General features: G+C 33.7%; 2 protein-coding genes across 2 annotated transcripts in view; both read left to right on the top strand.

Moving 5' to 3' along the window:
- Positions 1–81, top strand: part of LOC111390986 (protein SHORT INTERNODES-like) — a 2388-nt gene extending 2307 nt beyond the window's left edge. Inside the window, exon 3 of the mRNA XM_023016120.1 lies at positions 42–81. Coding sequence (XP_022871888.1) covers positions 42–81 — 40 coding nt within the window. The remainder of the gene's footprint in view (positions 1–41) is intronic.
- A 3632-nt stretch (positions 82–3713) lies between these two features.
- The window catches only part of LOC111390978 (V-type proton ATPase subunit a3-like), a 10776-nt gene continuing 672 nt past the window's right edge, over positions 3714–13817 (top strand). Inside the window, exons 1-17 of the mRNA XM_023016111.1 lie at positions 3714–4062; positions 4945–4989; positions 5518–5640; positions 5717–5824; positions 6443–6553; positions 6633–6806; positions 7454–7591; positions 8501–8608; positions 8706–8813; positions 8970–9118; positions 9927–10080; positions 10980–11140; positions 11218–11424; positions 11584–11767; positions 11871–11951; positions 12045–12302; positions 12390–12513. Of these exons, the coding sequence (XP_022871879.1) occupies positions 3913–4062; positions 4945–4989; positions 5518–5640; positions 5717–5824; positions 6443–6553; positions 6633–6806; positions 7454–7591; positions 8501–8608; positions 8706–8813; positions 8970–9118; positions 9927–10080; positions 10980–11140; positions 11218–11424; positions 11584–11767; positions 11871–11951; positions 12045–12302; positions 12390–12513 (2383 nt within the window). The 5' untranslated portion in view covers positions 3714–3912. The remainder of the gene's footprint in view (positions 4063–4944; positions 4990–5517; positions 5641–5716; positions 5825–6442; positions 6554–6632; positions 6807–7453; positions 7592–8500; positions 8609–8705; positions 8814–8969; positions 9119–9926; positions 10081–10979; positions 11141–11217; positions 11425–11583; positions 11768–11870; positions 11952–12044; positions 12303–12389; positions 12514–13817) is intronic.

The following is a 13817-nucleotide window of genomic DNA, read 5'->3' as shown; positions in this document are numbered from 1 at the left end:
CTGGAACAAAAAACCTCAAGAAATTCTCAATTACTTTCCAGTTTTGTCAAGTTAAAAGAACTCTTTTTATGGAAGGAGTAACAATGTAACTTTTGAGGGAATGGATCCATCCATTTTTGTTTTGGCAAAAGTAACTTGACAGGGAGCAATGGTATAGCTTTATGAGTAAACAGATTATAATCTATATTTGCATAACCTAAGGGGCCAGGCGTGAAGGGCTTTCTGCAAAAGAATTATTCTTGTAGTAAGCATGCATGTTAGGTTTTTTTTTATTGCTGATCTTTGGAGTCACTGAGGAGATCATTATAGAATGCTTTTTAAAGGTTTCAGTTTGTAGCTTTACACAGAGAATGAGTACCCCTTGTACGATTTTTGTGCATATCTTCAGCCATAATAATCCTTAAGGCTAGTTTGGTTAAGCTTTCAAATAACTAAAAGTTACTTGTAATAGCTTCTAACATGTACCATATATATGTTATCTTTTTCCTACTTTGAAAGTAAATTTTCCTAATCAGATATATATTTGTTTCTAATTTTGACCCTAGAACAGTATTTAGTTAAAAAAATTATTATTTACAAATTTCCTTGTACTTTTTAAGCTTGGCCAAACACCTTTCAGTTATTAATGTAATTACTTCTGAAGTCAGTAAAGTCTTTATTCCGTTTGGGTTTTTATATTTTTCCCTTTTACTTTGTAGTCTTTTTAGATTTAATATTTAATGAATACATTGCACCTTCTTCTTCTATCTGAAGCGATGATGATAGCAGAAACCGAACTTCAAGTTCGACATAAGTTGTTATAAAAATTGTGCACTAATTTTAACTTTGATTAAAAAAGATGAGTTAAGTAGATGCCGTCTTCAGCAATTTCGGTTCATTTTTAGCTTGGAAACTGTATGCTTGTTGGATTTATTATATTTTGTCTTGATTGATAAGTTTGTATTAGAATTTGTCACAATTCCATCATCGGGACTTTCTTTGTATTTTTTCTTAATTGTTGTCGAATATTTGATTATCTATATTGTTTATGGCTCGATTTGAGTAGTTTATATTCTAGAATCTGTCACTAATTTAATCACCAGGTTTTTTCCATTACTTTTTCTTAATTCTCTCCGAAGGTTTGCTAATAGTATGTCACTATTTGTACTACGTTGTCTTCAATCTTGAAAATAGTCTTTATTCTGATTTTTTCCTGTTTGTTATTTTCTTTGCCTGAAAAGAATTGGGCCAAGTAATTTGCTTCTCACCCTCAGCATTGTAATTCTCCTGTTCCTCGTCTGAAAAGTAAATTATATACGAACTTTTTCCATATGGAATGTCCTTCAAAATAGAAAAAGTTGTTATTATTATTAGAATCACTGAGATGTTTATTTTGATTAACAGTCCTTTAGACAGCATGGTGTAATGTGCTTTTATATTTTCTAAGGTTTCTAGTGATTAAGATTAATGAAATCCTCACGAAATAGAGAAAGAGCTATATATATTACGTATAATTATTACTAATTTTGCAATAATTTTGAATAGATTTTTTATAATCGAGTCTGCTGAAGAAAATTAAGAGTACTTAATCTGTTAAGTATTTAGTTTTAATTCTTTTTAATAATTAATACTTTTGAGTTTTGTCTAATAAAGCTCTATAAAAACTCTAGGTGAAAGCTACATATTTAGTCTTGAATTTATTGTTCACTAGTTTGTAGATCCACATTTTTTTAAAAGGATTTAGTCCCTCGACATTTCATTATAGTTACATAATCCATTTTCGATAGAGTCATCTTCAATTTGTTTACAAGTAGACCAGTTAATTTCAATTTGCTCATAAATTTGATCACTCGTATTTAATTTGTTACAACCAAGACACCCAACATAGACTTTCTTGCATTTCTGATCATTATATCTACTATCCCATCGACCTAAAAAACTAACGTAATTTGTTGATTTGGACGTTATGACTAACCAATAACGACTTGTATGTTAATATTACGCAATAGTTCACACCGCTCATCTTAAAAAACTGTGTTTAAAAAATATATATCTTAAAGTACGTTTTTACATGTAGATATTGATTGGTTTAACCATAAGGGCCAGCATGTGACATTTAGCAAAATTGACACCATTGAACAGAATGATCATATTTACATGGAAATTAACCTAATTATACCGAGTTGTAAGGTGAGTAATGCAGATGCAACTCTGTTTAAAGCTAAGTAATCTTGGTGTTTTTAATCCATACTCGACAGTATAAATAAAAGAATTTTCAACTTTATGAATAAACATATTGTTACTCAACTTGGAGGCTTATCGTGTCACATGTTAACATAACGATCATTTGGATGGTTTCATCATCGAGTAATAGTTGTACAATTATAACAAAAATTTAATGATAAAACTTGCTCATTTTTGGAAGTTGGCAAATGATCTGCGCTAATAGAGCGACAGATTAAGGAACAATGATGCAACCTTTTGAAGTCGCATGGCCCAGTTTGTCTGACAATACGTATTGGGCCTTTCTCGGGCCGAACAGGTCCCTAGAACGACATGGCTAGTTCGTGCCATATTTATAAATTTTTGTTTTTGTTTTTGTTTTTGTTATATATATAAGGAAATTTAGAAGGTGGCGAATGATCTATTAATAGAGCGACAGATTAATGACCAATGATGCAACTTTTTGAAGTCGCATGGCTCAGTATATATATATATATATTTTTTTTTTTTTTTTTTTTATATAAGGAAAATTATAAATTTTTTATCAAAAATAAAATTTGAAAAATTGCTAATGCAAGTTGCTGCATGCATGCTTGCCCGTCTTGCTCTATATATAACAAAGTATTGAATTGAATACGTTAATTTTTTGAACATTCTATAGACTGTGCTTGTTTAGTAGGAATTTTGATAATTGATTTTTTGACCGTTAGAAATAAATTGGGTCCTATCTATGAGAGAAGAATTTAAAAATAACTGCTGAAATAGTGAAATAATGATCAAAAAATTAATTTTAATTTGCTTAAAATATGTACCAAACAAACACTTTAATATATGACACAAAATAACTTTTTAAAGAGATCATTTTCATCAAAAGGCAATAATCGTTTATTTTATTATCAGATCATCCATAATAATCGTTTATTTTATTATCAGATCATCCATAAAGATCATGTCCAATCTAATAATAGCACTTAAATTCCAAAAGACATTATAAGGAGTTGGGCACTAAAGACTAGCAAGAATTTCAAATCTAAGAATGTAAATGACATAATAATAAAAAGGCCCATTATGAATAGTGGAGCTTTAGATCAAGATCTTCTCATCTCTCCATTTGGGATCGTGCTCGTATCGAGCCCACTTACAGATATCCTTTATCCCTCTTTGCTGGCCATGCTTTATTACCTATTGTTTTTCGATAGATGTTGGTCAAAGATTATCAAAAACTTCAGACTACATAATATATATATTTCTTTTTCTCAAAATTTTAGGATTAGCTTATGGACCACCACCCTAGTATGCGTTCTTTTTATGTAGGTCATAGATGGTTTGACATTTTTTGACACCCTTATGGACGAAATCAGTATGTAAGGGGATAAAAATTAAAATAAAAAATTTAGAATCTGATGCTTTCTCCCCTCATGTTTAAGAGAGGAAAAATAAAAATAAAAATCAAGGACCTAAATGTAAAATTAAAAAGATTAAAGGTTATAAAAGCAATAATCACGAGAACAAGAACGTGAATGACGTGTTAGATCAGAGATAAATAAAAGGCCGTCACGGCTCTCTTATCTCTGTCTCACAATTATGTGCTGATTATCTCTGTCTCTATTATTACCACTGTAATTCATTATTTCTCGAAGTATTCAGACACTTCTGCTTATAGAGAGAGAAAGAGAGAGTTAATAGGGTAATCAAATCGAAGGGTGCAAAATGGGAGAGCGGGTTAGAGGAGGATGCTGTCCGCCGATGGATCTGATGCGGTCCGAGCCGATGCACCTTGTCCAGCTCATCATCCCCATCGAGTCCGCTCATCTCACCATCTCCTACCTCGGTGACCTCGGCCTAATCCAATTCAAAGACGTAACGAATTCTCCTCTAATGTATATGTAGAGATCTTTTGATTGATTTTATGGAGTTGTAGAATCGATGTTAGTTGCGGATTTTGTTTGTATATGTCGCTGGGGCTGCGGTTGCGGTTTACTTGATTATTTAGAAATTTTGAATCTGAGATTTATATATTTAGAGGGTTAGCGAAGCTTCAATGTTCTCAGTTTACGAGGTTTTAATTGGATGGCTTGCTGATTAGCTTACTACTGTTTGAGGTAATTGCTCTTGTAAGATATTAACCTGGTGTTATGACTGAATAGCTTTAGCAAAAGATTTTTTAAGTCTGGATTAGAAAGTATGAAATCTAATGGAATTTATAATTAATGTGAAGTTGCAGTGTTGTTTTGATTTTGAATCTATTGACATGCTAGTGAAGGCCAATGATGGAGATTTCTGCATTATGTGACACGGGACTTGTTATTAGAACCTCATGAGTAATACAGATTAGTAAAGCATAAGGGATAGTTTGTGAATGGGGTGAGGTATTGCTTAGATATGCAAGTGGTTTCTCGAGAATATAGGCTAGATATTTTCATTACTGAATATAAGGAAGATATAAAGCCTAAAGAGCGGAAAGGGATAGTAGAAAAGGAAATATAAATATGGAAGAGGATGACCGTTCTGTGTCTTACTTTAATGTCCATATATACCTAGAAAGTAAATAATAATTAGCAATTTAGCATCACCCTCGTTTGTGTATTTTTGCAGGTGCATTTCTTCAGTACCCATTAAACTCTTTTTCATTCATCTATTTGATAATTTCTTTCCTTGATTAGAATAGAGATGCATCAAGTTGCTAGCATTATCACAATAATTCCTTTCCCTGAATGATGTTTTGATTTTTCCCCATTTCAGCTGAATGCAGAAAAAAGCCCATTTCAGCGAACATATGCCAATCAGGTAACCGTATTCATTCTTTTGGTATGTGAGCTGTTGTAATCAATTTTTACAGCTACAAAGGGAATGTATAGGGTGTGAGTGTGAAACTATCTAAATTCTGAAGTCTTTTTTTCCCCCTTAAAGAAACTAAAAAATTCCGGAAGGTGAGAATTTTTTGGTAGGAATTTTATACTCGATCGAATAATATTCATTTATTTAATATATGCATGTTTGTGTGCTTGACTTTCATCCTTCTCATTATAGTGGGGATGGATCATGAACTTTTGTAATATTCCTGGTGCTACTCCAGTTCACATTGGGATGTAGTATACAAAATGTTGCTTAAATGATTAAATACTAGTACATTCTTCTGTTCTTTGGATTTCCAGATTGTACAAAAGATGAGATACGATAGTGCTCCCAGCTCATTCTAGCTGGATAGACAGCTTACTATATGTTTTTGTTTGCTACCACATGTGATGTCAAAAGTCTATTCTCCTACTTGTATGCCATTTGTGAAATTAATTGATTGTTTTTCCTCTTTTGAAGATTAAAAGATGTGGTGAGATGGCACGCAAATTGAGATTTTTCCGGGAGCAAATCACAAAGGCAGAATTTTCTCCTGCAGTAATATCTGTGACAGAAGCTGATCTCAATCTGGATGACCTGGAAGTATGTCTAGAAACTTTGGCCCTCCAATTGCAGTTTTCTTCGTAGTTGTTTAGTCCTGAATTTGCGTGCATTTTAGGTTAAGCTTGGTGAACTTGAAGCTGAGCTGGTTGAAATTAATGCAAATGGCCAGAAGTTACAGCGCTCGTACAATGAACTAGCAGAGTACAAGCTTGTTATACAGAAGGTGTGGTTTCTTTATTTGTCATTCCTCATAGCTTCTTCCTTTTTGTAACAAAATTGATAAAAAAAAATCAAAGTTTTTGATAGAATTTGTGCTTTATATTCACAAAATTTATAGATTAATTGTATTTACTTAGTGACGGTGGGCTTATAGGCAAGGAAAGAATTGAAATTATTATCATCTTCTGTGATACGGTTTTTAATAATCTATTAGGTTTCTGTGATGACATAATAGATACACAAAATTCTGATTGTGCTTCCAGATGTCATCAACAAATTCGGTGAATTTTTGAGTCTTTCTTTCTGGTGTGGAATTGGACTTAAAAGATTTTATCTATCATCACATCACTTATATCCTTTCTCTCTTTATGTGTTCACTGAAGTTACTGCTGCTCCAATCATTTTAATTTTAATTTTTTCTTACAAGGTTCGACTCTAGAATAAGGAGTAAAACTACTACCATTTGGTTCTTCTTACTGTAGTACTTCTTAATAGGTAGAATATTTTCCCACCCTTGATTTCCTTACTCAAAATAGAAACCAGATCCATGCATAGTTAGTCCTATTTTCCTAGATATATTGTCTATCTAGATTTGATAATGCAGATGATATTTTCCCCTTAGGCCGGTGAATTTTTTCAATCTGCTCTGAGCAGCGCTGAAGCTCGTCAAAGAGAATATGCATCAAATCAGAGTGGTGAAGAATCATTGGAGACTCCACTATTATCAGAGCAGGTAAAGCTTTCTGAACTTAATCTTTTAGTATCAGGTGATTTTTTCTCATTTAGAGTAAATTTTTTTGTTGTATCTGTAGGAAATGACAACTGATCCATCCAAGCAAGTTAAGTTGGGATTTGTCACAGGACTTGTTCCCAGGGAGAAATCAATTGCCTTTGAGAGGATTTTATTCCGAGCTACCAGGGGTAACGTGTTACTGAAGCAGGCTGTAGTTGACAACCCAGTTACAGATCCTGTCTCAGGAGAGAAGGTTTAAGCAGAACACTTTTGTTTGTTTACGTAATGAGATTATTTACCTTACAACAGGATTTACTCTATATACATATAAACATAAATATTCTCAAATCTTTTTGTATTATGACAAACTTGCACTTGTTATACTCTCTCTCTATAACCATTTTATTGTGCTAGGCATCTAGAAGAGCTATGCTCATTCCCTTTGGGAAGAAAAATACTTATAAATCAAGGTCTTAGTGATGAAAACTTTCTCTGGATTCCCCACAAACTTGATTTATCTCATGATGTACTGTTGCGTGATATACATCACAATACATTTCTTGATGATCATAATGGATTTTCCCTTTTTATCACATCAAATAGGAAATAGGGTTAATGTAGAAATTAGTTGTTATTAATATCTGAAAAGTCGGTGTAATGTATCAAATTTGCATGTCAAAAAAGAATATCATTTCTGAAGTTCACCTGAGCCATTATGGATAACTCCCTCTGAAATGAATTATGCTAGACAAACAAAATAACATGAGTTGTTTTTGCTATTTATTGTGATTTCTATCCTAAATACTTAACAACCTATATACATCTCTCTTTATACTATGTGTCATCTTGACTTTGTTATTGGAACCAAAAGAGGATAATTGACGTGATTGTTATTTTCAGGTTGAGAAAAATGTATTTGTGGTCTTCTTTTCTGGAGAAAGGGCAAAGAACAAAATTCTAAAAATATGTGATGCTTTTGGAGCAAATCGTTACCCTTTTGCAGAAGACCTAGGCAAGCAAGCTCAAACGATTAATGAGGTATGTAATATAATTGATCAGATCTGTCAGTTTCCCTTCCCTCTCTCTCCAGAGCTCGTGTTCTCCGTGCATTTTGGTGCCTTCATAATATTTCTTCATCAACTAACCTGTTAGTGTCCGTGTTATATCAATGCAGACAGGCTTCAGTATTTCTAAGCCCCTGTTTGACAACCATTCTCTTAAAGCACTTTTTTCTCATACTCATTTTCAACCACACATTCTCACAATAAAATGTTCTTCACGTAAACCCAAAACTCTCCTATTTTTTAATCACATAGCCTTAAAAATTTACTATTCAAATACTCATTATTCCCAAAAAAATGGCTGTCAAACAGGGGCTAAATTATCTGCTCCCATGTGGTTAAATCCGTTTTTCAAGGAAAAATTTAAGTTTACTCTGCATGATCCAAAGACGCAAATATCTTGCTCACTTTGCCTGTTAGTATCCTTAGTTTATTGATTTGAGCAGTCCTCAATACAAGTGTTATTTTCTTCCATGTGGTTCTAGGAAGTCAAATCATATATTCTTTGAAAACTGTATGACTATGCATGACCCAAGGATGCAAAAGAGTAGTGGATAATTATTTCAGGATGTGGCCAAAGAAATCATAACTAAGAGATCATCTGAATGTAGTATAATGATTTCAGGATGTGGCCAAAGAATCAAAGAGAATAGTGATATTTAGGGTTTAATTCAAGACTTGGTCAAGAACTAGAGGAATTTAAATAATTTGAGGTTATGGCTAACTGCTGCAGTAGTTAAGTTCTGTTTAATCTACTCAGATTTTTCAGTTGGAATATACGACTATATCTTGGTTCCATAGGCACACTTCAAAAGAGGGGTTTAAAAACTGTCAAAAACGTAATCTTGTGCTAATGAAGTGACAAATTATAATCTTTCCTCTTCAGGTCTCAGGGAGACTTTCGGAATTGAAGACTACCATCGATGCTGGACTAGTGCACCGTGGTACCTTATTACAAACTATTGGAGAACAATTTGAGCAGTGGAACTTTTTGGTCTGTTAATCATCAAATAACCTTGTTCTCAACATTGTATTGTGAAACTATGCTTTTCTGCAAATTCAATAAACTATATCTTGGTGTGCTGACATAGGTAAGGAGGGAGAAATCCATTTACCACACACTAAATATGCTTAGCATTGACGTGACAAAGAAATGTCTGGTGGCTGAAGGGTGGAGTCCTATTTTTGCTACAAAACAGGTAAGTATTATGTAATCATGTTTGCTATAAATTGAAGTGGAGAATATGAGGGAGCTGAGATATGTTGTGGGGATTTTGGCATTATTTTTGCCTAGTTTCACCCGTTATATAAATAGATAGAGTTGATCACTTCTGATGACGATTTTTATTTTGCAGATCCAAGACGCATTACATCGTGCAACACAGGACTCTAATTCACAGGTTGATGCTATTTTCCAAGTTTTGCGAACACGAGAGATGCCGCCTACATATTTCCGAACAAACAAATTTACTTCTGCCTTTCAAGAGATTGTTGATGCTTATGGGTGAGTTTTACTCTAATCATACTATCTAAGATGGGTAAGTGTTGAACGACCTTGGTGGTAACATTTAAGTGCATGGGAAGTCCCAAGATTCACTATTGCAGACAGACTCGTTAGATAGAAAACTATTTTGTAACTTGTGTCAATTTTAATTGAAATGAAAAGAGTTGGATACACCACGTGTTTTTGTCTATGTTTAGGTGGTTGCGACCAATTGATGATGTATGTAATGAATTGACTGACTGTTCTCTGGTACAACATCCTGAGCATTTAGAGTCAATGACATTCTAAAAGATTGGGAATCACGGGAATGGTCGTAGTACTTTTTGTATGGCTTTTGGAACTTAATATTAGATGATAGGTTCTTCTCATCGTTTCTGTCACTTCCCAGACATCAACAGAACGGGACAAAGCTGGTCTACAGAAGGGTGGGTTGTTAAGAGATGGAGAGAATAAAGAACTATATGGAACAATTGGAATTACAAAATTTTTTTGAATCGTGTGGCATTGTACTGTGGACAAAAGATATACTCAAACTTGCTATATTAGCTATTTTATCTTTCTATATGTGAGAAATTGGATATTCCTGACCTGTAATTCTTGAAAGGCCATTTTATGGGATTATTTCAGTTTGTTTTCCTTGGGGTGGGCCAGGGTGGTGGTGGTGGTTTTCCTACGAAAGTGAAGTGTAATTGCAGATGATGCTATATTCTTTCTATCACAAGCTTTCTAAATTTGTTATTGTTGTGCCCAGAAGGTGCTTCTAAATGTAACTTTGAAAATTCATTTAGTTTGGTTTACCTTATTGCAGAGTGGCCAAGTATCAGGAAGCAAACCCTGGTGTATTCACCATTGTGACCTTTCCGTTTCTTTTTGCTGTGATGTTTGGAGACTGGGGGCATGGAATATGCCTGTTACTTGCAACATTATATCTTATCATCAGAGAAAAAAAGCTGTCAAGTCAGGTATTTCTTCTGTGTTTTAGCCAAACCTGATGTAATTGTTTATACCTGTTTATAAATTGATGTAACTACATATATCTGTACTTCTATATCTATATAATTTGTTGTTTATATGGTTCGTTTACCTGTGTCATATCCCATTTCTGATTATAACAATTAAAAGAGCCTTACTTATAGCTTCAGTTTGTACTTGTTTTATCCTTATTTTGTACACTTGTTTGTTTTAGAAGACAGATGTTGCATTTCATATTTTGACTATGCTTTGCAATTGGAGTATTGTTTTTTGGCACCATTAAATTATCCACTGATTTTCTCTTGTAGATTAGAGGATCAGATGAACTGGTATAAATGGAGTTGCTCTTGAAAGTGTGAAGTAACATATGTCCACATGTGCTATTTCGAAGCAGTCTTTATTTTAAGTTGAGCTGCATTCGATGAATATTGTTCCTGATGCAAGAAAGGCATACTAATTATCAAAACAACTTTAAACTCTATTTTAGGACAATAGAGAGAGAATGTATTTTTAATTAGCTAAACAACTTTAAACACTAAAAGCTTATCTTATGGTCTTACCACATTTGCTTTACTCTCATACTCTCTTCCCCCACTAGTTTGGCCACTACATACAAGTTTTCTAATTGAAATTATGTCATAGTATATGGATACTGTTAGGACATGGACCTATTCCTTATAAATCATGGGAAAACTTGTCTGGTTCATATTTAAACATATATTGCTTATAACTTTCAAGGAAAAAATATATATCAGTGACCCTTGGAATATTTATCTTACTTCTAAGTTACTATATGAGATTCTTGATGGAGTTTCCAGTAAAAAGTGTATGCTTGTTCCTCAAGTTTTTAGCTCAGCAGTTTGAGACATGACTGTACTCGTGAATGCAGAAATTGGGAGACATCATGGAAATGACTTTTGGCGGACGTTATGTTATTCTGTTGATGGCACTGTTCTCAATTTATACGGGGTTAATATACAATGAATTTTTCTCAGTGCCATTTGAATTATTCAGCCGATCTGCATATTCGTGCCGTGATCTGTCTTGCAGGTATCGTTAACATTAGTTAGCTAGTCTTTTATTGTTATTGCATACTCTCTTCCTTTATTGAACTTGTCTGAATGTAGTGAGGCTACTACGGTGGGATTGATCAAGGTGCGTGACACTTACCCATTTGGTGCGGACCCCGTATGGCACAGTTCACGCAGTGAGCTGCCATTCCTGAATTCATTGAAAATGAAAATGTCAATTCTTCTTGGGGTGGCCCAAATGAACCTTGGAATAATACTGAGCTATTTTAATGCCATATTCTTTGCGAATAATATAAATATATGGTAAGTTTTAGTTTGTTAATTGAAAATAATTCTTTTATTGACTTGAATTAGGTGTCCAAACCCCATGTATTTTCATTTTCAAATACCTCTTTACTATACGAGATGCTTTTGCTGTGAGTTTATTTCTCTTCAACTTACGAACCATCTGTGAAATTCCAGGTTCCAATTTATCCCTCAGATGATATTTTTAAACGGTCTTTTTGGCTACCTTTCTGTCCTTATAATCATAAAATGGTGCACTGGATCCAAAGCTGATTTGTATCATGTAATGATATACATGTTTCTGAGTCCTACTGATGAACTTGGTGAAAACCAGCTTTTTCCCGGGCAGAAGATAACTCAGGTTGATTAATTATTATAGGCAAAATATTTCTTCTCCTGATTTCCATTCTGAGTCCTACTATATTTATTTTTATTTGATTGAAACTCACATCAAACTTCTCCAGCTTGTGTTATTATTGTCGGCCCTCATCTCTGTTCCTTGGATGCTGCTACCAAAGCCTTTCCTCTTGAAGTTACAACACGATGTATTCTATTTCTCTCTCTCTTATTTTCTACATAATACTGGATTAATCTTCTAGTACAAAACTATCTTATTCTCTGCCATTGTCTTTCTGCAGAGGCACCACGGAGAGTCCTATGCACCACTTCCAGACTCAGAAGAGTCTTTGCAGTCGGAGCCAAATCATGATTCTCATGGCCATGAGGAGTTTGAATTCAGTGAAATTTTTGTACACCAGCTCATACATACAATAGAATTTGTACTTGGTGCAGTCTCAAATACAGCTTCATATCTTCGTTTATGGGCTCTCAGGTATAGTTTCAGAACCTTCAACTGCGCCTCAAAAGTGTTTCAACTAATTTACCCAAAATGGAAATGAACGCGTCACGTGCATATTTTGAATCCTGGACCGGCCGGGTTGGCCAAGAAACCTGCGACCCGTTGGGTAACCTAATTGGACCAGTTTGCAAGGGAACTGGTCATAAACTGTCGAAACCCGACGAGTTATATGGTGAACCATCGACCTAGTTTGCCTTCACCCCGGAGGTTCAAATGTGATGCACCAGAACTTCTTGTGTTTGAGAGGAGTTTCGAAATGCAGACCTCCCCCTGGCTTGGAAATCACAATGCCTTCCACTGTCCCACCACCAATCATCATGCAACATTCTTACTTCAAATATATATAATACAATTCCCTTTCTAAATAACATTTTTTTGGTTGCATAATTGAAAGATTTTATTAATGTTTTAATAAATCAATATAATTAGGGCTGGGCGTGGGGTGGATTGGATTGGGTTGGGTTGGTATTTTATCAAACCCAAACCCAATCTAACATGATCGGTTTGATCTAAAATCAAACTTGGGTCGGCTTGGGTTTGGGCTTGGGCCTATTTCAAATTGGATCCGATTATTTTTTGTTGAATTTGAGCAACTTTTAAAGTTTGAAACCACTTGAAAATCTCCGTTATTTTTAATATATATAAGAAATTCTCTTTGAAAATTAATTTATAAATAAATTTTAAACTATGGATAATTTTCTTTTTATAATTTTTTTGAAATTTATTCATTCATTCTCACGTCCTTAATTTTTAGTTTATCGTCAAATTATTTTGCATTTGTACATAGTATTCATACAAATTAACCTATATAAAAAAGGAGACATTTGTACATTCTAAATTCTTCTCTTGTCTCGACTACTGTGTCTATTTATATTTTTTCATTCTAGGTATTAAACTTTTTTAATTCATCAGGTCGGGTCGAGTTTTAAACCATAACCCTAGACCTAACCCAACCCAACCCAATTGAACTTGAAAACCAACCTAAACTGGTCAGGTTGGATTACGTTGATCGGTTTGGCTTTATTTTTTGCCCAGTCCTAAATATAATGTTAATATTGTAATTGCAAAATCATAAAAATGAAGATGAAGAGAATCAAAACAAATGATAAAAGTAATGAAAGATTGGATAATAATATACTAATATAGACACAACAATAAAAATAGATAAGTGTGAGAGAGGAAAAACTCATAATAATCTTTTACTTGAATTAAAATAATTAAGAATTACTTGGCATTTTAATCTTATAAGACATCTTAACTTTTACATTTGATGTATATTTGTTACTCCTATTTCAATTTAAAAAATAATTTTTAGCTAGGCTTCGACCTGACTAAATCCGTCGGTTGAACCAATGATTTGGTGCTTCAACTAGGTCATTGGCTGGATTGGATCTTAAAACTTTGATCACGTGCCTTTAGTTTCATTTCAGAGCATAAATTCTAGGTAAACTGTGCACGAATATGCATTGTATATTTGCTTAAAATGTGAAAAATGCTTTAACATCAGTAGAGGCCGCCATTCACACTAATTATTTAAAAGACAAAATGTCTA

The sequence above is a fragment of the Olea europaea genome, chromosome 3 (assembly GCF_002742605.1).
Source record: "Olea europaea var. sylvestris chromosome 3, O_europaea_v1, whole genome shotgun sequence".
Lineage (NCBI taxonomy): Eukaryota > Viridiplantae > Streptophyta > Magnoliopsida > Lamiales > Oleaceae > Olea > Olea europaea.
Note: the sequence above shows the minus strand (reverse complement) of the source record. Positions and strands in the feature narration are given on the sequence as shown.